Below are 21,797 nucleotides of genomic sequence, written 5' to 3'. Positions count from 1 at the left end.
CTGAGGCAGGAGAATTGCTTGAACCCAGGAGGCTGATTTTGCAGTGAGCTGAGATCGTGCCACTGCACTCCAGCCTGGGCGACAACAGTGAAACTCCTTCCCCACCCCCCCAAAATAAAAAATAAATAAAAAATCAAGTGGGCCGGGATTTTGCCTGCTTCCCAGCTGAAGGCTTTGAGCAGGTGACCAGCGTCTTGAGACCCTCCTTTTGTCATTATTTCAAAAACGCCATTGCTACTTCACCAAGGTTACAGCTTCTCTTAGAACTAAGAACACTTTTGTGCAAAAGAGCAAAACTGCCAGGACAACTAACAATTGCTCAGAGAGGAGGGCCAGTGTAGTGGAGTTTTAAAAATGTAGTTAAACATTAAAGTTTTTTAAAGTAACGTTTGAGTGTGAAACCCATTTACCAAGGTCAGCTCCCGGGCAGACGGCAGCACAGAGCTATTATCGCCTTGCAGGGGAAGGTCTGGTCTGGGATCACTTTTGCTCAACAAATGTCACAGAGGAAAAATACTTTGCCTTAGAGTAACCCGCAGCGTGCGCAGCCCAGGGCTGGGAGGGGCTGTTGATGAGAATGGGCACACAGCAGGGTCTGGCCGCAGGGCCACAGGGCTGGGCATGGGGCTGGGGACACAGCCACAGCCTCTTCTGGGCCGGAATCTCGTCTCACCTTGGGGTAAGTGGGAACATCGCGTCGAGGAGTCAACTTCTTGTGGTTATCCAAAAAACTGTACTTACAGGGGCAGCTGGTCCTAGAGAGAAGGAGCAGAGATGAGCTGTGGTCCTGCTGTTTCAGTCTGGTGAAGCCCTCGGCAGAGCAAAAGCAAGGGATGAACCGAAATCCCCAAGCCCCATGTGGTCTTATTTGCTATGGGAGAGGAGTCAGGGCGGCAGCAACCCATTCGAAGCAAAATCCCCGAGGACCTGCCTGACCTCTGACCTCACACTGGGCTCTTGGAAAACACACAGAAAGTCAGATGTTGGGGCCGGGCACGGTGGCTCACGCCTGTAATCCCAGCACTTTGGGAGACCGAGGCGGGAGGATCACGAGGTCAAGAGATTGAGACCATCCTGGCCAACATGGTGAAACCCCGTCTCTATATATTAAAAAAAAAAATACAAAAATTAGCTGGGCGTGGTGGTGTGTACCTGTAATCCCAGCTACTCGGGAGGTTGAGGCAGGAGAATCACCTGAACCCAGGAGGCGGAGGTTGCAGTGAGCAGAGATTGCGCCAGTGCACGCCAGCCTGGCCAGTCTGGGCAACAAGAGCAAAACTCCATCTCAAAAAAAAAAAAAAAAAAAAGAAAAGAAAAAAAAGTCAGATGTTGAGGGCTATCTTCTCTCTTAGATAAGCTTCTAAAAAACCTTTTTCTAATGGTTTCAAAACGAAAACATTCTTATTCTCAAAAATCTAAACAACACAGGAGTAAAGTAAAACAAACCAAAATATAAAAACCAAAGTCCTCACTTTACCCACTTACTTCCCTAAATCCCATACTCTGGAAATCATTTCTAATAGTTTGGTGTATCTTTCCAGAATGTTTTGAAGTGTGGACACACACGGGTGGCCGCTTATACCTTTTAACAATATTTTAATTTTTTGTAGAGATGGGGGTCTTGCTATGTTACCCAGGCTGGTCCTGAACTCCTGGGTTCAAACGATCCTTCTGCCTCAGCCTCCCAAAGTGTTGGGATGACAGGCGTGAGTCACTGCACCCCGCCCTTTTGCACTTTTTTTTTTTTTTTTTTTTTTTGAGACAGAGTCTCACTCTGTCGCCCAGGCTGGAGTGCAGTGGTGCAATCTTGGCTCACTGCAACCTCTGCCTCCCGAGTTCAAGCGATTCTCGTGCCTCAGCCTCCTGAGTAGCTGGGATTACCGGTGTGTGGTGCCACACCCAACTAATTTTTGTATTTTTAGTAGAGACGGGGTTTCACTATGTTGGCCAGGCTGGTCTTGAACTCCTGACTTCAAGTGATCCTCCTGCCTTGGCCTCCCAAAGTGTTGGGATTACGGGCGTGAGTCACTGCGCCCAGCCCCTTTGTACTTTTAAACAAAGATGGAATTGCACCAAATTCACTCTGCTGCAACCTGCTTTGTCATCGAACATATCATGAACTCATCCCAAGTTGCTCCACACGGCTTCGCTTCATTTTCCAAGTTTCTCCAGGGTGTGGCCGTAGCACACGTTAGCAATCCAATCCCCAGTGATGGACTTTTAGAATGTTTCCAACTTTCCCTGCTGCATGTAACCTTAGCAGATGAGTTTTCTGTCTGACTCTGTTTTTGTTTAGCACTCGGTATCGAGGTATCCCACGTAGGAGCAGGGCAAAGTGAGCCAGGCGTGTTTTGGAGGAAAGCCGCCTTCTGGTTGGGCAGTGTGCTGGCTTCAGGATGGTCCCCAGAGGCTGAATGAGGAGCAGCTGCCCCAGGAGGTCTGGCCGCTCTTGGGCCTCTGCAGCAGAGTGCACCAGGGAGCTGGGCGGATCTGGGGACCCCCTGGGGCTGTGCGTTTGCTTGGAAGTGAACAGGCTCCCTGTGTACTTGGGTGACGGTGGGTGGGGGTCACGCCTGGCTTGTGTGACATTCACCAGGCTGGGGGGCACTCAGGGAGCTGAATGCAGCAGAAGCTCCTGCGATTTGTAAATAAAGCCCCATCTTCTGGGAGAGCCATTGAATACTGCATAGTGAGAGTCATATAGAAATCCGTATCCTTTAAGCCCACGTATCTATCCTGGGGAATTTATCTTAAGCCAAGAATTAAACAGGAACAAACAGCTCTACGCACACAGATATTCATTGTGGCGTGATCTGTTGTAACAAAAACACAAGACCTACTAGAAGCCACCCGAATGTCCCAAAATGGGAAGTGGTTTAAACCACCACAGAGTATCCACGTGATGGACTATCATGCCATTGGGAGGATAATCACGGATATCATGCCAAGTGAGGGAACTTTACATGGAAAGGGAAAATAAGAGAGCCATGCACAGTATGTACTGAAAGCGAATGCCGAAAAATGCCAAGCTACGGGGAAGAAAGAGCACATTCGGGAGGTTTAAAAAGAATGCTTAGGCCGGGCGCGGTGGCTCACGCCTGTAATCCCAGCACTTTGGGAGGCCGAGACGGGTGGATCACGAGGTCAGGAGATCGAGACCATGCTGGCGAACATGGTGAAACCCGGTCTCTACTAAAAAATACAAAAAACTAGCCGGGCGAGGTGGCGGGCGCCTGTAGTCCCAGCTACTCGGGAGGCTGAGGCAGGAGAATGGCATGAACCTGGGAGGCAGAGGTTGCAGTGAGCTGAGATCTGGCCACTGCACTCCAGCCTGGGCGACAGAGCGAGACTCCGTCTCAAAAAATAAATAAATAAAAATAAAAAAATTAAAGAGTGCTTGATTGTGGCCTTCCAGGACAATCTATGAGCTGTACACTGGTTCAGATTTAATCTATTTATTGCTCACAATGTCACTCGTAAAAAAAAAGACTACAAAACAGCATGTTTTAGTTGTTTTTCAAAACAAGGTATCTATACACAGAAAAAACATCTGGAAGGCCTCATGTCCAGGTTTAAACTGGGGGGACACTGCCGGCTGCTGTCATGATTGGTGCCCACTCTTCAACTCCCATCAGTATAGTTTGGAGGTTTTCCAATGAGCCTGTGCTATTTTCAAAACTAGAATGCTCTATTTCCTTTCTGGAAAAAGGACCTTCAGTGTTATTTTCTCGGCATGCTGCCGTCTCCTCCCGGTGATAACCACCGCTCCACAGAGATCCATTTGGTGGTCCTTCCCTCTGCTTCATGCTTGCAAAACCTGTCAGAGTTGCTGCCACAGTTTGATGTGAAAGGGGGAAGGCTAACAGATTCAGCAAAGTATTAGCAAAACCAACCAACAAAATGCACCAATCAAAGGATTTCCATTGTCATCCAGTAACCGAGAAATTCCATTTACACATTTCTGAGCAGTCACGAACGTTTTCTGTGTCGTTAAAAAAATAGATGGCACGATAATGATTTCTTTGCTGCTTTTAACCTCTTTGGTGTAAACATTCGCACATGTGTTGTCTCTGTAAGTCTCCTGCGTTCTCCAGGAGGGTTATGGAAATTTTCACCAAGCAAGACCGTTTGACTGCTGGAATCCCGCTGTTTCCTTGCAGATCCCAGAGCTGGGAGCAGAGGAGGGTCTGCTGGGGCCCGCTGACCCTGCCTGGCCAGGCAGCCCCTCTCTCTGTGCCCCGTTGCCATGGGAACCAGCGTCTTTAGCAAACAGAGCAGCTGGCACGGAGCTCTTTCTTTTCATCCTATTTGGAGCTTATTTTCGCTTTCATTTCGTGGGGTCTCCATCCCCCTTCCCCGGGGCTTAGGCCAGAGGGCAAGGCCATTTGTTTGGGATGAATGTTGAGCCCTCAGTTGCTACCCCAGGCTCCTGCAGGCTCCCCAGCTCTGGGTGAACCCCACATTCCATGCTCTGCTCTCTGCCTGGCACAGTGCTGGGGGCCAGAGTGGCCGTGGCCCCTGGGGTAGACCTGCCCCTGCCCCTTCCCTAAATGTGAGCTGGCAGTTGGACCTCTGTCCTCTTTGAGGGAAAAACAGGAGAAACCTAACTCGGGAGAGTCAGGGGACAGCCACCTGCTCCCGGGTGCTGTGTGCTGGACCCTGATGCCACTGCTATTCTCAAGGGGCAGCTTCTGGTGGATCCAGACCCCTGGCTCCGAGGTCCCACTGGGGTGTGCTATGTGGGCTGAATGTAGCTCCACATTTCAGGTTCACACTGGCCATTTGCGTGGCACGGGGCTGAGCTAGCTCCACCCTGTCTGGGGTCTTTATTCTCTTCCCAGAGGCAAGAACGCTGGCCTCTGGCTGGGCTGCCATCTTGGGAAGGTCCCCCACCCCCACCCCCGCCTTTTGCAGCTCCTCTCCCCAGCCATCCAGGGAAGTCCCCACACTGCTACAGGCTCTCATAAGTAAGACGTACCTCTGCTGTTGACAAAGACGAAAGAGACAACGCAAACAGCTCAGTGTCTCTATCCTGAGTTCCTTTCTACATAGAGAAACGGGAAGGGGTTTCGTGTGTGGGGGCTGCTGGCTCTGCGACGAGGGCCTGGGGCACGTGACGTGGCTGGGGATTAGACCAGAACCCAGGAGGCTGACTTTGTGTTTTTTTCAATGTGTCGACGACGCCTGAGAATTTTTACCCTGTTCCGTCTTGGATGCAAGAATCCCATTTACCTGTCTCTCACCTACAGAGGAGGCTGCCAGAGCTGTCAGCTGAGAACATCGCCTCCAGAAGCTGATGGGGCACCAGGAAGTCTCCTTCTCTTTGGTTTATGGCGCTGTGGGTTCTAAAAATGTACTCCTGGGGGAAGTGCGGATGCACCTCTGTTACTCAGATGGGCCCAAGTGCTCCCCGCAGCCCGGCGTGCCTGACGGGCACCTAGGGGCTGATGTCTCACTGGAGTTCCTGGCGGTTTCCTCTGTGTGCTCTGAAATCGGTGTTATCCTCCCACGTGGTGTGTTATGGGCTGAAGTACATCTCCCTCCAAAAGTCCAATAGGATGGGCGTCCTTACAAAAAGGGGGAATTTGGAGAGAACGGATGGGAGCACCAGGTGAAGAAGCAGGCAGAGATCCCCAAGCCAAGGAGCCACCAGCAGCCACCGGAGGCCAAGGGAGACCAGGAAGGACCCTCCCCTGGAGCCGTCAGACGTGGCAGGGCCTGCTGGCACCTTGATTTTGGACTTGTGGCCTCCAGAACTATGTGGCAATACATTTCTATTGTTTTCAACTGCCCAGTTTATGATAATTCGTTACGCAGCCCCAGGAAATGACTACGACTTCGATAAAAATAATTCCTGCAACCTGACCTGCAGGACCAGTGCACACCAGAAACCACACCAGGAGCGGCGTGTGATCCGAGCACTCGCCTTGCTTTCTACAGAGCAGGTGCCTGTCAGGAACAGCAGGGGCAAGACCTGTGAGGCTGGAGGCTGCCTCACTACTCACTCCTGCTGCTGTGGGTAGGCAGCAAATGTAGTTGTTTAAGGGATAGGAGGCTGCATTCTACAAATACCTCCAGAAAGTGCTCAGGGACACACAGTTGTGGATGAGGAGCTGGGGGAGCTCTGGGAGGCATGGCCTGGCTCCAGACACAGCCCTTGGGGCGGTGGAGTTCCCCAACCTATATGGAGCCCAGAGGCCACTGTTCGGGGAGTCTGGTTTCCGGCTGAAGACTAGAACTCAGTTTTCGTCCCTCTTCCCCTCGTGCTGCTGGTGGGGCTGGAAAGGCTGGTCCTGCTACACCTGCAGTCCCTGCTTGAGGCAGCCCATCCCCATCTGGCTCTGGGCAGAGGGGAACCCTGTCAGGCAGCACCAGCCTCCTGCCAAAGCAGCCATGACACCTGGGGCACAGGGGATAGCCACTGAACTAAGCCACATAGAGCCCATGGCCAAGGGCGCACAGGTAAAGGTGCTGCATGTTTGAGGCTGCCAAGCCCGGTCCCAGCCTTGGGGCCCCGGCTGTGTGGCCGCCCGTGTGCAACTTGGAAGCTCTTCCTCAGCTCACAAAGGAGGAACTCTGTCTCTCATCCCTTAAAGAGCCTCCTACCACAGGAATGATGAAGATGGATTGTTAACTCACAATTTTCCATGGTCACAAACTATGGCCCTGACTTCCCCTAAGTCAACTGGGTTGAGACATCCCTAACTCCAAATGAGCCCACCAGTGCATAGGACAGACACGTGGCATCCCTATAGGACAGGCTCTCATGTGGCTCAGACAAGGCGTGCTTCCTTCCACTCGGCCTTCCTCCCTGTGCCCACCCCGAGGCCAGGCCCCCAGGGCTTGGAGGGGACCAGACGAGGCCCGCCGGCTTTCCCCTCACCTTGTGCCTCTGAGACCCTCCCACCTGCCACACTCCCTCACTAAGCAGACTGCCCTCAGTTTCAAAATCAGGGAATGATCGTCAGCATACCAGGTGGCCCTGAGACAATTTGGTGCAATGGCACAGGGCTGCTTCTCAGTTCATCAGGCCCCATGAAATCCCGCTGAGGCCGGGCAGTGGCACTCTGGGGAACCATGAGCCACATCATATGCCTGTGGCCTCTGGGCTGGCACCAGCAGGCATGGAGGCACAGCCCGGAGGTGTGAGTGGGTCCTGTGTGCTCCTCACTCAGCACAGCGCCTGCATACAGTAAGCGCTCAATGCGTGCGCTCTGCTCATTGTCACCACCGTCTTTTTGCTACTACGTGCATTTCCATCCCCAGTTTGGATGTGATTCATCCACACCTGTCCTGACCTTGGCTCCAGTAAAGAGTCCTGCTGTACGTACAACGGACTTTGGAGGCAGCATCGTGGAGGCTGGGGCATTTTCCCCACGAGTCACAGCTCACTGGGCCTCCCGCAGTGCCTGTGAAGGATGCCTGTTCCCAGGAGAATGACTTCTGTTTCCCCACTGCTGGAGCCCTCGCTGGAATGCAACCCAGTGGGAATATCACACAGGAAACCGGCTCCCTGGGGGCACCAGGAGGCTCCTCCCCTAATGCCTTTTTCCTCTTGTTGTTCTGTCTTTAAAAGTAGATATCAACTTATTCCAAGCTGGATACATTGCTCCTAAGGCTTGGATCTGCAGGAGGAGGACTCCTCTTCTGTGAAGTTGTCTTCCCAGCCCCCATCTCCCGTATGTGCTTTTTAAAAACTTTATTTAATTTTTTTTTTTTTTTGAGACAGAGTCTCGCTCTGTTGCCCAGGCTGGAGTGCAGTGGCCGGATCTCAGCTGACTGCAAGCTCCGCCTTCCGGGTTTACACCATTCTCCTGCCTCAGCCTCCCGAGTAGCTGGGACCACAGGCGCCCGCCACCTCGCCTGGCTAGATTTTTGTATTTTTTAGTAGAGACGGGGTTTCACTGTGTTAGCCAGGATGGTCTCGATCTCCTGACCTCGTGATCTGCCCGTCTTGGCCTCCCAAAGTGCTGGGATTACAGACTTGATAATTTTATTTTTTTTGAGACAGAGTCTTGCTCTGTTGAGCCCAGGGTGCAGTGCAGTGGCACGGTCTCAGGTCACTGCAACCTCCACCTCCTGGGTTCAAGCGATTCTCCTGCCTCAGCTTCCCAAGTAGTTGGGGTTACAGGCATGTGCCACCATGCCTGGCTACTTTTTGTATTTTTAGTAGAGACGGGGTTTCACCATGTTGGCCAAGCCGGTATTGAACTCCTGACCTCAGGTGATCCTCCCACCTCGGCCTCCCAAAGTGCTGGGATTACAGGCGTGAGCCACCATACCTGGCCCATAAGTGCTCTTATGTTAGAAGAAAGTCACGCCACTGACAAGCAGGTCGCGAGCAAGGTGGCTGCCTCCAGACCGCACTCTCCCAAGCCTGAACTGTACCGAACTGCACCAGCCTTTCTTTTAGAGAAACAAAGCCCACAGCCCCAGCCCAACTGGAACGGGAGCCCTCACCAGGCCCGGCCGCCCGTGGCCCCAGCGCAGACCCTACCTGCTGCTTCTGGCCGCCAGCTCCTCCCTCATCTTCTTAATGTCACTCTTGCATTTCTCAATCTCCACCACTTTCAGTCCTTCCACTGGTGACAGAGAGAGAGACAGCAAGGGGGTTAGCATGGACGAATGCAGAGGATCTCTCCAGGCTGGTAACTAAGGGCTCCCTGTGGCTCCCAGGGAGGAAAATGGCTCAGTGCAGAGGTCTCACTCCTACCCCGGCTGCCGATACTCCGGGTGTGCCTGCACTGCCCCACTTAGCTCAGCCCCAACTGACTCTAACCTTGCCGGCATGTGCCGTGGCCACCGCTTCACCACCGCCTCCATCTGGGCAGTTTCCAGAGGGCAGAGGCCCCTCCCCACTTTCCACTCCTGGAATCTCAACTCTGGCACCCACTTTTTGCTCCATACCCCTAAGCACCAGCTGAGGACATGGGACAAGGGCATCTTTTATCCCAAAAAGAAAAGAGGGGACATGTGGTGCCAGAGCATTAAAATGCAGCGAATGGCAAAGCGTTTTCAGCAAGGATTAAGATCTCATTATGGGAAAAGCTTTTCATTGTAACGTCCTTCCAGCGCAGCATCACCAGGAGAAACTGTTGACTTAAAACAGAGGAGAAATAAGCAGGCAAAGTTGAGGATCAGCAGAACCTGGGCTTGATCACATTCCTGGAGTTGAAACCGCCTTGGCCAAATTATGACTGAGACAGTGAAAGAGAGTCAACTTCACGGGCCCCATCTTGCTTCTAACCTCCAAGCTGTCTTTGTTCATTCCTCAAACTAACTTTGGGAGAAACTGCGTTTGTAGTTTATAGTTTAGACAAAGACTGTAACAGCCCTTTCCCAAAGCAGACCTCCTTTTTGCCTGGGGACGAGACTAACATTAGCCACAGGATTAGAAATTATGGTTTAAGAGTCACGCAGCTGGAGGCTACAAGATTCTGACCCTCCCTAAATTGCTCCTAGGATCAGTGCTTGAGATATTTTGCAGACCCTGCAGTTGATGGATCAGCTGGCACCACCCAGATTGATAAACTGGCTCATCAGGTCTTGTGGCCCCACTCAGGAACTGACTCAGTGCAAGACAGCTTCCGCCCAGCTTCTGCCCAGGCTCACACCTGTAATCCCAGCACTTTGGGAGGCCGAGGTGGGCAGATCATGAGGTCAGGAGTTTGACACAAGCCTGGCCAATATAGAGAAACCCCGTCTCTACTAAAAATCCAAAAATTAGCCGGGCGTGGTGCGCCAGTGCCTGTAATCTCAGCTACTCGGGAGGCTGAGGCAGGAGAATCGCTTGAACCTGGGAGGCGGAGGTTGTAGTGAGTGAGATTGCGCCACTGCACTCCAGCCTGGGTGACAGAGCGAGACTCCGTCTCAAAAAAAAAAAAAAAAAAAGAAGACAGCTTCAACTCCCTATGATTTCATCCCTGACCAATCAATCAGCATTCCAGGCTCACTGGCTTCCCCCAACCCACCAAGTTATCCTTAAGAACTCTGCCCCCGAATGCTCGGGGAGACTGATTTGAGGAATGATAAAACTCTGGTCTCCGGCACAGCCGGCTCGGAGTGAATGACTTTCTCCACTGCAATTCCCCTGTCTGGATGAATCAGCTGTTTAGGCAGCGGGCAGGCTGAACCCCGTGGGCTGTTACCGAGTCCCACTGCAAAGGTGTGCCTCAACAGTTAGGATACTATTTTTCAACCAAAAACAAACTGGAGCTTATGCTTATGTTAAACTTCAAGATATTCACCCTTGGCTGACTGCACGTTTACCCCAGAAACACTGCCATGAAGCAAGCAGCTTTGCACGGCTTTTCAATTAGAGTTGGTTCATAAGAAATAAAAAAGATTAGCTTTGTTACTTTGTAATCACACCTTAATTTTTATGCAGAAGGGTACTCCCACGATGCCACTCTATTCCCTTTTTCATGAAGTTTGGCTCTGAATAACTGCTAAAAATAAAAAGCGAATGTTTTCTAAAGGAAAAACCAAGCAACTAGGAGCCTTTGGCTAGTTTCTAACGGCTCCTTCCCACCCCAAAGTACTGCAGCTCGGAAAGGAATTCTCCCAGTGCAGGGGCCCAGGGCAGCCTGGCTGGAATCAGCCTCCTGGGGGTGTTCAAGGCATTTCCAGGGTCAGGGGTCAAGTAGGGGTTTGGCTTCCCGGGACTCTGCTTCTCTCTGCCAGAAGGATGAGGAATCTGGAGGGTGCAATGTTTGGATCTGGTCCTGCTGATGTGCTTCTGTGCCACAGAGACCTTCTCTGCCCCTCTTCTACCCAATGGCTGGAGGACAGGGGTCTGGAAGCGCATGTGGCTGGAGCCAGTGTGGTCGCTGTCCTGATGGCTGAGTCCAGATGAGCGGCCGCTAGGGAAACACAGGGTACCTGAGGTCCGGACTAAGGTCTTTTGTCCAGCCACTAAGAGTCCACATTCTCCTTTGGAGCTGGGTCTCCGTTTTCTCCAGCATCGTGGGACCCTCCAGGAAGCTGAAGAACGCCATAGGCCGTCTTCTGAGAAAAGGCGCCAAGAACACATTTCGGGTCAGCATGTGGATTGGGAAGCCCAGCGTGGCCTCCACGGGTGCCCCTTGGTTTTGTCTAGACTGCAGGATCCCACCCGTGCCCTGTGGGTTTGCCACTTGGACACTGACGTGAGCAAATGGACAATTCAACATCAGTGGCAGGAAGGCGCTCAGTGTGGTTCACACGTGGAAGGCAGCACATTCCGAAAGTGAGTAGATCTGGGGAAGGGTTGAGCATGCGGTGTAGACTGTAAACAGGGCAGCTGCGCCATCTGTCCAAGGTCCATGGTCCATTGACTATATCTTAAATGTCATTTTCCTGAATATAAAATATCCTACGATCACTGTAGGAAGTGTAGGAAATAGCACTTCAAAGAAGAATATTTTAAAATTTATCTAGGATCCTATGGGCCCAGAAAACAACTCAGTTTATATTATTTGTATTAATGTGTGTCCTTCCAGGCTCTCTGCCCACTCCCAGGCCTTCTAAATATTCATCCTGTTTCTCTCTCTCTCTCTTTCTACTACCTATCTACCTATGTACTCACTATGTATCCATCCATCCATTCATTTATCTATTATCGATCGATCGATCTATCTATCTATCTATCTATCTATCTATCTATCTATCTATCTATCTGGAAACCTCGTCTCTACTGAAAATACAAAAATTAGCCAGGCATGGTCACAGGCTGCCTGTAATCCCAGCTACTCTGGGGGCTGAGGCAGGAGAATCACTTGAACCCAGGAGGTGGAGGTTGCAGTAAGCGGAGATCACACCACTGCACTCCAGCCGGGGCAACAGAGCGAGACTCTGTCTCAAAATAAAACAAAACAACAAAAAAAAGGGGCTTTAAAAGAGATTTTTGTGAGCTTCTACAAATCACAGGCCACCTGCAGGGAAAGCTTTAAGGATGACTTTCTTTGTTTTTTTTTTTGAGACGGAGCCTTGCTCTGTCGCCCAGGATGGAGTGCAGTGGCCGGATCTCAGCTCACTGCAAGCTCCGCCTCCCGGGTTTACGCCATTCTCCTGCCTCAGCCTCCCGAGTAGCTGAGACTACAGGCGCCAGCCACCTCGCCCGGCTAGTTTTTTGTATTTTTTAGTAGAGACGGGGTTACACCGTGTTAGCCAGGATGGTCTCGATCTCCTGACCTCGTTATCTGCCCGTCTCAGCCTCCCAAAGTGCTGGGATTACAGGCTTGAGCCACCGCGCCCGGCCCTTTAAGGATGACTTTCTGAGAGACGCTGGCTTTGGGGAAAGTGGCCTGGCGGGTGGGGAGAGCCGAGCCAGGGATGGGGGAGAGCCAAGCTGGGGGTCTGAGAGAGCTGAGCTGGGGATGGGGGAGAGGCGAGCCGGGGTCGGGGAGAGCCGAGCCGAGGCTCAGGAGGCTCTGTGCTGTGCTCCTGCAAGAGGCCGGGAACCTGGCAGGCCCAGTCCTTTGGCTGCAGAGCTAGTGAAAGTTGTTTAAAGACATGTATGAATAGAGCTGTGTTTCAACACTTCCTCCAAGAGCCTCACTAAAGAGCTGGCGTAGAGCACACTTCTTGAGTGACAGAGGAAAGCAAGGCTTGGTTCTAGCATCTAGGCTCTGGGCTGTTTGGATGGCCTGTGTTACACTTTGCCCCAGGCAGTCAGCTCCTGCTGTGTTTAGGTTTTGGTCCAAACCCAGAGCATGGGGACAAAGGCTGGATGGAGCAGAGCTGCCCTGTGTCCCGGCCACAAACCAGGAAGGAAGGGAGTAAAGGGCCCTGCTTTAAAATCTCTTTTTAATGTTTCACCTCCAGCCAGGACGTGACGGGAGGGGCCTGGGTGTTCTGTTTACGAAATAATCTGTAACGTAAGGGAAATCCCAGATCGCTCGAACAAGGCTAAACTTTTTATATCAAAAGGAAGAAGAGCTTTGAAAGTCAATGAAGAGAAATGAAGAAATTTATATTCAATTCAGAGGAATTATACATTTGAGAAGAAGCAGGAAATTCCATTTAAGTCAAGGCCACCACAATGTAATATGGCTTCAAGGTGGCCAATTCTAGTGGATGAGTCTTTTTTTTTTTTTGAGACGGAGTCTTGCTCTGTTGCCCAGGCTGGAGTGCAGTGGCCGGATCTCAGCTCACTGCAAGCTCCGCCTCCCGGGTTCACGCCATTCTCCTGCCTCAGCCTCCCGAGTAGCTGGGATACAGGCGCCCGCCACCTCGCCCGGCTAGTTTTTTGTATATTTTAGTAGAGATGGGGTTTCACCATGTTAGCCAGGATGGTCTCGATCTCCTGACCTCGTGATCCGCCCGTCTCGGCCTCCCAAAGTGCTGGGATTACAGGCTTGAGCCACCGCGCCTGGCCTGGATGAGTCTTTTAACTGAAGAAGCAGAAAACAACTGGACCGGGCACAGTGGCTCACGCTTGTAATCCCAGCACTTTGGGGGCCGAGGCGTGTCGATCACCTGAGGTCAGGAGTTGGAGACCAGCCTGGCCAACATGGCGAAACCTCATCTCTACTAAAAATACAAAAATTAGCCGGACATGGTGGCGGGCGCCTATAATCCCAGCTACTTGGGAGGCTGAGACAGAAGTGTCCTGTCTTTGGGGTGCGGAGGCTGCAGTGAGCCAAGATTGTGTCACTTTAGCCTGGGCCAAAGAGCGAAACTCTGTCTCAAACAACAACAACAAAACAAAACAAAACAGCTCACAGCAGCTCACGTACAGCAGAAGCAGCTGTGTGTGTGCATGTGTGTGTATGTGAGCACATGTATGAATGTATCTGTATGTGCCTGGGTGCTTACACGTGTGCATGTGTGCATGTATATATGACATCCTGACATGCCTGTGCGATTTCACATGTGTATCTGTGAGTGCATGGACACCTTTGTGTGTGTTTACATGTGCATGTGTATATGTAGATGGCAGCATCTGCCTCTGGCCCAGGCCCTGTGCATTGGGTGTCAGACCACGCTCCTGGCCGCCTTCCCCATCTGGCTAGCTTCTGGCAGCTGTGCAGGGTTGGGACTGACCTTCTGAGAAGCTGGGCACACACTTCCCCAGTGGCCTGCCACATGAGAGGTTCAGCTCCCGGCCCTCTCCTCAAAAGGATTTTCCCTTTCTGTCCTCCAAGCTTCCTGAAACATCTGGGCTCTTGCATCTTTGGGTTAAGGCTCTGCTGCCCTTGCGGTGTCTCTGGAACTCAGACTCCCTGAGGCTCAGCACAGGTGCAGCATCCTGGCCACCTCCTGCTAAAGCACACCCGCTGGAGAGTGGGGAGCCATCAGCCAGAAGTGTCCGGGGAGGATGAGCCCAAAGCCAGGTGGAGTTCAGGAGGAGGACAGCCTGTCTGGACACGGCTGCCTCCTGGAGCAGGGGTGTGAGCTGCATGTGGTGGGAGGAGGGCAGCCAGGAGGACTGAGGAGAGGTCCCTTCCCTTACCCTCCACAACTCCTAGACTTTTCCTCCTTCCCTACTCCTTAGAGAGGGGAGCTCCCTCAATCCCATTTCTGCGGTCCTAGGTCTCTGGTGCTAGAAATCAGTACAACTGGTAACAAGCGGTTTTACCCGCAGAAGCACCAGTAATTCTGGTCTGTGCCGTGAGCCTGAGCTCGGTGGGTCAAGAGTGGTGTCCTCTTCCAGGCCATCTATGTGCATTTACTGAGGGCCTTATGGGAAGATGCCTTCCCTCTGAGAAGTGAGCGATTTTGGAGAATTCCACAGCTAGAACAGGCTGGAGGGAAGGTCTTATACACCACGCCCTTCAGTGGTCTTCAACTCACCTGCCACTTGGAGGTAAAATAGGAACACTTTTCTTTTGGCTTGATGGTTATTTTCCAGGGTCAGTTATTCAAAGACACACAGGGTTACTATTCATCTTGTTGTGGGAGACATAATTCTCTGTCAGAGCTTTGAGAGTCACGGCATGGCCCCTTCAACTTTCCTGTTTGCACTTTCTGGGAAGAGCATGGAGGGAGCTGGCACTGGCTTCCGGGTGGGGCGTAGGAGATGGGGGAGGCTGAGGAAAAGCCCAAGTGCTGGAGAGAGGAGGAGAGGTGGGAGGCACTTGCTGCCCGCGGACATCTGCACACTGGCCCCATAGTGACTGTGTGACTCTTTGCATCTGTAAAGGTGGGTGGTGACTCTGCAGCAAGCCTTTTTTGCGTGTTTGGCTCAAACCCCTACCCATGTTTGGAGAATTCCCTGTGACATGGGGCTTGGTGGAGAGCTGAGCCAGCCTCCCAGTGCAGAATATGGAAATGCAAACACTCGCTGTGGTGGGTTGAATTGTGTCCGCCAGAAAGATCTGTTCACAACCTACTCCCTGGAACTTGTGAATGGGGGTCCTTGGCAGATATAATCCATTAGGGATCTGGAGATGAGCCCATCCTGGATTTAGGTTGGGCCCTAAATTCAAAGAGAGGCATCTTTATAAGACCTAGCAGAGAGAGACTGGTGACGTGGAGACATCCTGGGAGAACGTCACCACGTGAAGACACAGGCGGAGGTTAGAGTGACGCAGCATTCCAAGCTCAGTAACGGCAAGGATTGCTGGGAGCCACGAGAGTCTAAGAGAGAGGCACGGAACCAGGGCCCCTCAGAGCCTCCAGAAGGAGCCAGCCCGGCTCATGCCTTGATTTCTGACTTCTGGCCTACAGAGCTGTGGGAGAGTCCGTTTTTGTTGCTTAAGCCTCCCAGTCTGTGGTGCTTTCTGCGGCAGCCTCAGGGCGCTCACAGCCTCCCTTTGTGGGGCCTGCCTTGCAGCTAGACTGTGGGTGCATGGTCTGGCTGTGTCTAGATTTTGAACCTATAGCCAGTGACATGGAGAAGTGCCTGATATCTGCATAAGTGGTTGTGGAGCCTCGGGGGGGGCCTAGGTCCAGAGCGAGGAGTACAGGGGAGCTGGTGCTGCATCTGGGGCTCAGAGACAGCAGCAGATGTATCCGCACAGCATCAGCTCTGCACGGGATTTGGGGAATTGCTGCTGCTGCACAACCTCCAAGTCCTGTTCCCAAGCCCTCCTGGGGATCCAGGAAGCTTCCCAAAATCCTTTAGGGAAAAACTGCTTTTCTGTTGAAAGCAGCCACGATCAGTTTCTGTTGCTTGCAGCTTCAGCTTTCTAACCTGAGTTACCAAGGAATCCTCATGGAGTGCCTGGTCCTCTTCAGCCAGGTGTACAGGGAGGTGACCCATCCCAGAAGGGCAGGTAGCAGGCAGTGAGAGTAGCCTGGCCAGGACCCTGGGTGCCAGTCTCAGCTTTATTTATTTTTCTAATTTGCTGAGTGAACTTGAGGTTTCCTAACCTCTCTGTGGTTTCCTCATCGATAACAGGGAAAATGAAACCGTCTTGAAGATCCAGTGACCACGTACATTTTTAGAAATGTCCACACACTTTGAAAAGTATAAATCTGACTATGTAAATCATGTTTCAGGAGAATCACTTGAACCCAGGAAGCGGAGGTTGCATATTGAGCCACGATTGCACCACTGCACTCCAGCCTGGGCAACAGAGCAAGACTCTGTCTCAAAAAAAAAAAAAAAAAAAAAGAAAGAAAAAAAAGAAAAGCGAGGACGACATTCAGTCAATCAGCCAGATATTTTTTTTTTGGTGATGCTGTAACCCTTAATGGCCTCCTGTCTGGATTCTGTTTATTTAGTTCCTAAGTTAGTAAACGTGGTGCATGTTAATCATTAACCTTTGCCTTGTCATTGACAAAGAGTTCACTTGTCAAGCTGTGAGTTGAACACAGAATTGTGAGGCCTGTGGAATTCAAGCATTGACCTTGACGTTACGGATGAGGACAAAAAGGATGGGTGACTTGAAGTTGTTTTCCTCCCAGAATTTGAGCTTTTTGATCATTGAATCAGGACTTGAATTGATATTCCTTGGCTCACTAGTCATTTTTCTGCTTTCCTTTGGTAGTGACTGGAGGCTGTAGTAGGCTGTTCTTCTGTTGCTATAAAGAGATACCCGAGGCTGGGCAATTTATAAGGAAAAGAGCTTTGATTGGCTCCCAGTTCTGTTGACTTTACAGGAAGTCTGGTGCCGGCATCTGCTTGGCTCTTGGGGAGGCCTCGAGAAGCCTCCAATCATGGTGGAAGGCAACGGGGAAGCGGGAGGGCAGAGAGGTGCCACGTGCTTTTAAACAACCAGATCTTGCCAGAACTCACAATCTCAAGGAGAGCATCAAGCCGTTCAGGAGGCATCTGCCCTGCTGACCCAAACATCTCCCACCAACCCCACCTCCAACATTGCCAATGACATTTCAGCGTGAGACGTGGAGGGGATGCACATCCAGACTGTATCAGAAACCAAGAGACAACAACTTAATAGACAGATTCCAAAAAATGGTGACCCTGGCCGGGCGCGGTGGCTCAAGCCTGTAATCCCAGCACTTTGGGAGGCCGAGGCGGGCGGATCACGAGGTCAGGAGATCGAGACCATCCTGGCTAACATGGTGAAACCCCGTCTCTACTAAAAAATACAAAAAACTAGCCGGGCGCAGTGGCGGGCGCCTGTAGTCCCAGCTACTCGGGAGGCTGAGGCAGGAGAATGGCGGGAACCCGGGAGGCGGAGCTTGCAGTGAGCTGAGATCTGGCCACTGCACTCCAGCCCGGGCGACAGAGTGAGACTCTGCCTCAAAAAAAAAAAAAAAAAAAAAAAAAAAATGGTGACCCACGGGGTCCAGATCAGTGTGCCTTCATTTACACAAAAAAAGACACAGACAAGACACTCGGCAGAGGCTCTCAGAGGGGCTAAGTGTGGGGGCTTCGTGTGTTCATTTTTACTCTTTGGGGCTGAAAAAATGCCTTATATACCATAAGCTGTGCTTCTTTTAAAATAGAAATAAAATGCTTAGTCACTGTGTGAGCCTTTGTTAACATCAAAGGTAATTTTCAAGTATTTCTTTTTTTTTTTCTTTTTTCTTTTTTTTTTTTGAGACGGAGTCTCGCTCTGTCGCCCAGGCTGGAGTGCCGTGGCCGGATCTCAGCTCACTGCAAGCTCCGCCTCCCGGGTTCACGCCATTCTCCTGCCTCAGCCTCCCGAGTAGCTGGGACTACAGGCGCCCGCCACCTCGCCCGGCTAGTTTTTTGTGTATTTTTTTAGTAGAGACAGGGTTTCACCGTGTTAGCCAGGATGGTCTCGATCTCCTGACCTCGTGATCCGCCCGTCTCGGCCTCCCAAAGTGCTGGGATTACAGGCTTGAGCCACTGGGCCCAGCCTAATTTTCAAGTATTTCAGAAAGAAAAGGCATTCGTATTTACCTTCAGCACTGAACTCCTCCCTGTTCCAAGTAGTTAATTTGAATAGAGGTTAAAGGACAGAGAAGGAAAAAGGAAACTGAAACGTCACTCACATTCCACGCGTTTCTCTAGCACAGCCAAGTGATTTGCAACTTCAGCTTTCAGTTCATTGATTTTGAATGCTCTAGGAACGAAAAAGAAAAGAGAGAGGAAATATGAGCCTTAAAATTCTCAGAGCCAAAACGGGTTAAGCAAACATCTACTGAGTTCCCGCTGTGGGCATGGGCAAGGCCTCTAGGTAGGCTGGCGAGGGGCTGGGTGCCAACATGCTAGGACTTGCTTTTCAGAAATCATCATGTTCCATGGGAGGAAAGAATCACCAAATTATCTTAAGGTGTATTTTCTGAGCTAGTGGGCCTATTTACTTCCTCAGGCCTCAGCAGTGGACCCAGACTCTCTGGGGAGGACTCGCAGCCTTCTCTCTGCTTATGTGGTTGAGAGGGTCCAGTCCTCGCACCCTCCCCCGATGGGCACAGACACCTTCGGAGGACCTGTCGTGCTCTCTGGAGGCTCCAACCTAGTCAGTTAAAGAATTCAAAGGATTTTTTTTTTTTTTTTTTTTTTTTTTTTTCTGAGACAGAGTTTCACTCTGTTGCCCAGGCTGGAGTGCAGTGGCGTGATTTCGGCTCACCGCAACCTCCACCTCCCGGATTCAAGTGATTCTCCTGCCTCAGCCTCCTGGGTAGCTGGGATTACAGGCATATGCCATCAAGCTCGGCTAATTTTGTATTTTTCATAGAGATGGCGGCTTCTCCATGTTGGTCAGGCTGGTCTCAAACTCCAGACCTCAGGTGATCCGCCCGCCTCCGCCTCCCAAAGTGCTGGGAATACAGACGTGAGCCACTGTGCCCAGCCAATTCGAAGGTTTTTAAAAAATCCTAGCCGTCTGCCCTTTTCACCATTTTGATTAAATTGGGCAGTAAGATACCGCAGAGAAGTCAGTCTGAGAAATGGAAAATACGGTATCCAGGTCAGGATTGCTGGGATGACTCCGATGAAAAGGAAGTCCCCTAACTAAGCAAGGAAGCTTATTTTCCAATGGAGCCAATTCTTATGGATTGTTCTCTGATCCCAGAAGAGCCGATGGAGAACATTCACATTCTAATGCGCCCACTCAACACGGTCTTTGGTCTAAGGCCAGTGTTTCCTGGGCCCCATCCAAGCTGGCTTAGTTACAGAAGCCACAGAAGCCTTCCGCCATGCGGGCAGCTCCTCCAGTCAGGTGAGACAGCCGCGCTTGCCGGCCAAGGCCAGCCTCAGAGCCCGGGGCCTGCCCTCGCTCTTACAGAAAGATGCGCGCATCTCTGGCTGGTTGTAAATTTAGAAGACTCTGTACCTTGAGAACTGCTCTGCAACCTGCGCCAGCACGCTCTGGATTAATTCTTCTCTCTCTACAAACCAAAGAAGAAAGACAGATGGAACACGGACAAGAGGAAAAGACGCATAGGCCATTGTGGCCCGAATCCCACGTGCTGGGGGGCGGAGGCCGCGACCGAGGAGCTGCCCGTTACCTGGAGGGACGTGCTGGCCTTCCTGGCAGCAGCCCTGGGGCTCTCTGGGCCTGGGCTCTACCTGTCCACTTTCAAATGCTCCTTCCCTCTGGGGCTGCTCCAGGCCCACAACCCGTCTGTCCCTCAGTGGTCTCTCAGCAGACTGGCCAGGGCTTGTGGTTCTCTTGTCCTCAGCCCCAGCTATAAAAAGCAGGCAGGACTGGCTTTCTCAACATGGGAAGTTTCCTGTTAGTGCCCAGGTCTATTTTATGGGGGCAATTACTGGGACAAAGTGAGTTCAAGGCACGTCTCCATTCAGAACACGGTGTTCTCACGGCGGGTCTGCAGAGGGGAGGTAGGCCCGGGTCCAGCGAGTTGCTCCCTTTGTCGCCTGGCCTGTAAAACTGGGCTGGGTGGCTGGTTTTACAAGGTCCAGGTCCCAGGCTAAATGGAACCTGCCTGTCTTCCTGTTTCCTGACCAGGCCTAATGCCAGCTACCTCATAGGAAGGTGTGGATGCTCACAGCGCTGTCCTTGTCAGCAAGGAGACATTCTAAGGAAGGGAGCGGTCTCTACCTGGCTCCAGCCATCCTCCAGCTCATGCCCCAGGACACCGAGAACCCACACCAGCTTAGTCATAAGTTCACCACATCTTCTATGTTGATTTGATGTCTAACCTTCCACTATAAACAAAACAAATAAAACCAAAGCTGCGCCGGGTGCGGTGGCTCAGGCCTGTAATCCCAGCACTTTGGGAGGCCAAGGCAGGCAGATCACCTGAGGTTAGGAGTTCGAGACCAGCTTGACCAACATGGAGAAACCTCGTCTCTACTAAAAAATACAAAATTAGCCAGGCATGGTGGCAAATGCCTGTAATCCCAGGTACTCGGGAGGCTGAGGCAGGAGAATCACTTGAACCCGGGAGGCAGAGGTTGCGGTGGGCCGAGATTGCGCCATTGCACTCCAGCCTGGTGAACGAGAGTGAAACTCCGTCTCAAAAGAAAACAAAACCAAAGCTGTCCAAACAAACAAAAAATTCAAGAATCCAACTTGGCAATGGGGCTCAGAAGCTAAAAATGTTCACAAGCACTGACCCAGGGTTCCATTTCTAGGAAATCATCATGCGTGTACACAAAAGATGTTCATCACAGTGTTATTTAACACAGAGAAAACTGTAACAACCTGCACGCCCACCCGATGGAGATTCGTTAAATAAATTATGAGAAAACTCTATCATTAGACATATATCTGGAATGATATTTTGCTATTAGAAATCATATTTTGAAAATGTTCATGTCTATTGTTAAAGTACAAAAAAAAAAAAGGTTTTGAAGCAGTAATAGTGATCCTGCTTTTGAAAACATATTGGGAGGGTATACTCCAAAATAATAATAGTAGTCATCTTTGGTTATAAGTTTTATATACATTTTATTTAAAAAGTTTGCTTCCCTCTATCTTATGCATTTTCCCTTTTTTCTTATGTATTTTCTATAATTAACATATATTAATTTCATTTAAAAAATTAAAAGAAACTAATCAGTTTAACTTGCAACACCTCATTACTTCACCTGTCAAATGAGAGGGTAGACCAGATGACCCTAGATTCCCTCTGGCTTTAGCATTCTATGACTTGATAAGAAGAAGAAAAATGATGTTTTGTTATATCTCTTGAAGCTACAAGTGTAAAAATGTCAGCCAGAAAATTTTCGTACAGCCATAGGTTGAACTGGTGCAAGCTCAAGGCCCTCACCTGAAGAAAGTCCCACACCTACTAGTGGGGGAAGGTGGCTCCCATCAACAAGAATCATCATAGGTTTTACAGGCCACTTGGTGAACTCAGCAGGGGTTTAGATCACTTAGAAATTCTTTGGAAAAGGTAGTGTATCACATAACCTTTGAGAATGAATGATCTCAGAGTCTCGAGATAAATTTAGAAGTCCATCAAATGATGAATATTTATAGACCACTTCACCCAACAGCAGCAGAGCGCTACATTCATTTCAGGCGCCT

The 21,797-nt window shown here is 50.9% G+C and overlaps 1 protein-coding gene across 2 annotated transcripts in view; it reads right to left on the bottom strand.

The window, feature by feature from the left end:
- Positions 1–21,797, bottom strand: part of PDE9A (phosphodiesterase 9A) — a 115,758-nt gene that overhangs the window by 24,297 nt on the left and 69,664 nt on the right. For both annotated transcript variants that reach the window (XM_030915449.1, XM_030915450.1), the window contains exons 5-8: positions 19,635–19,689; positions 18,352–18,422; positions 8,498–8,582; positions 674–755 (exon numbers count right to left, since the gene is read on the bottom strand). In XM_030915449.1, the coding sequence (XP_030771309.1) occupies positions 674–755; positions 8,498–8,582; positions 18,352–18,422; positions 19,635–19,689 (293 nt within the window). The remainder of the gene's footprint in view (positions 1–673; positions 756–8,497; positions 8,583–18,351; positions 18,423–19,634; positions 19,690–21,797) is intronic.

This window comes from Rhinopithecus roxellana, chromosome 13 (assembly GCF_007565055.1).
Source record: "Rhinopithecus roxellana isolate Shanxi Qingling chromosome 13, ASM756505v1, whole genome shotgun sequence".
Classification (NCBI taxonomy): Eukaryota; Metazoa; Chordata; class Mammalia; order Primates; family Cercopithecidae; genus Rhinopithecus; species Rhinopithecus roxellana.
Note: the sequence above shows the minus strand (reverse complement) of the source record. Positions and strands in the feature narration are given on the sequence as shown.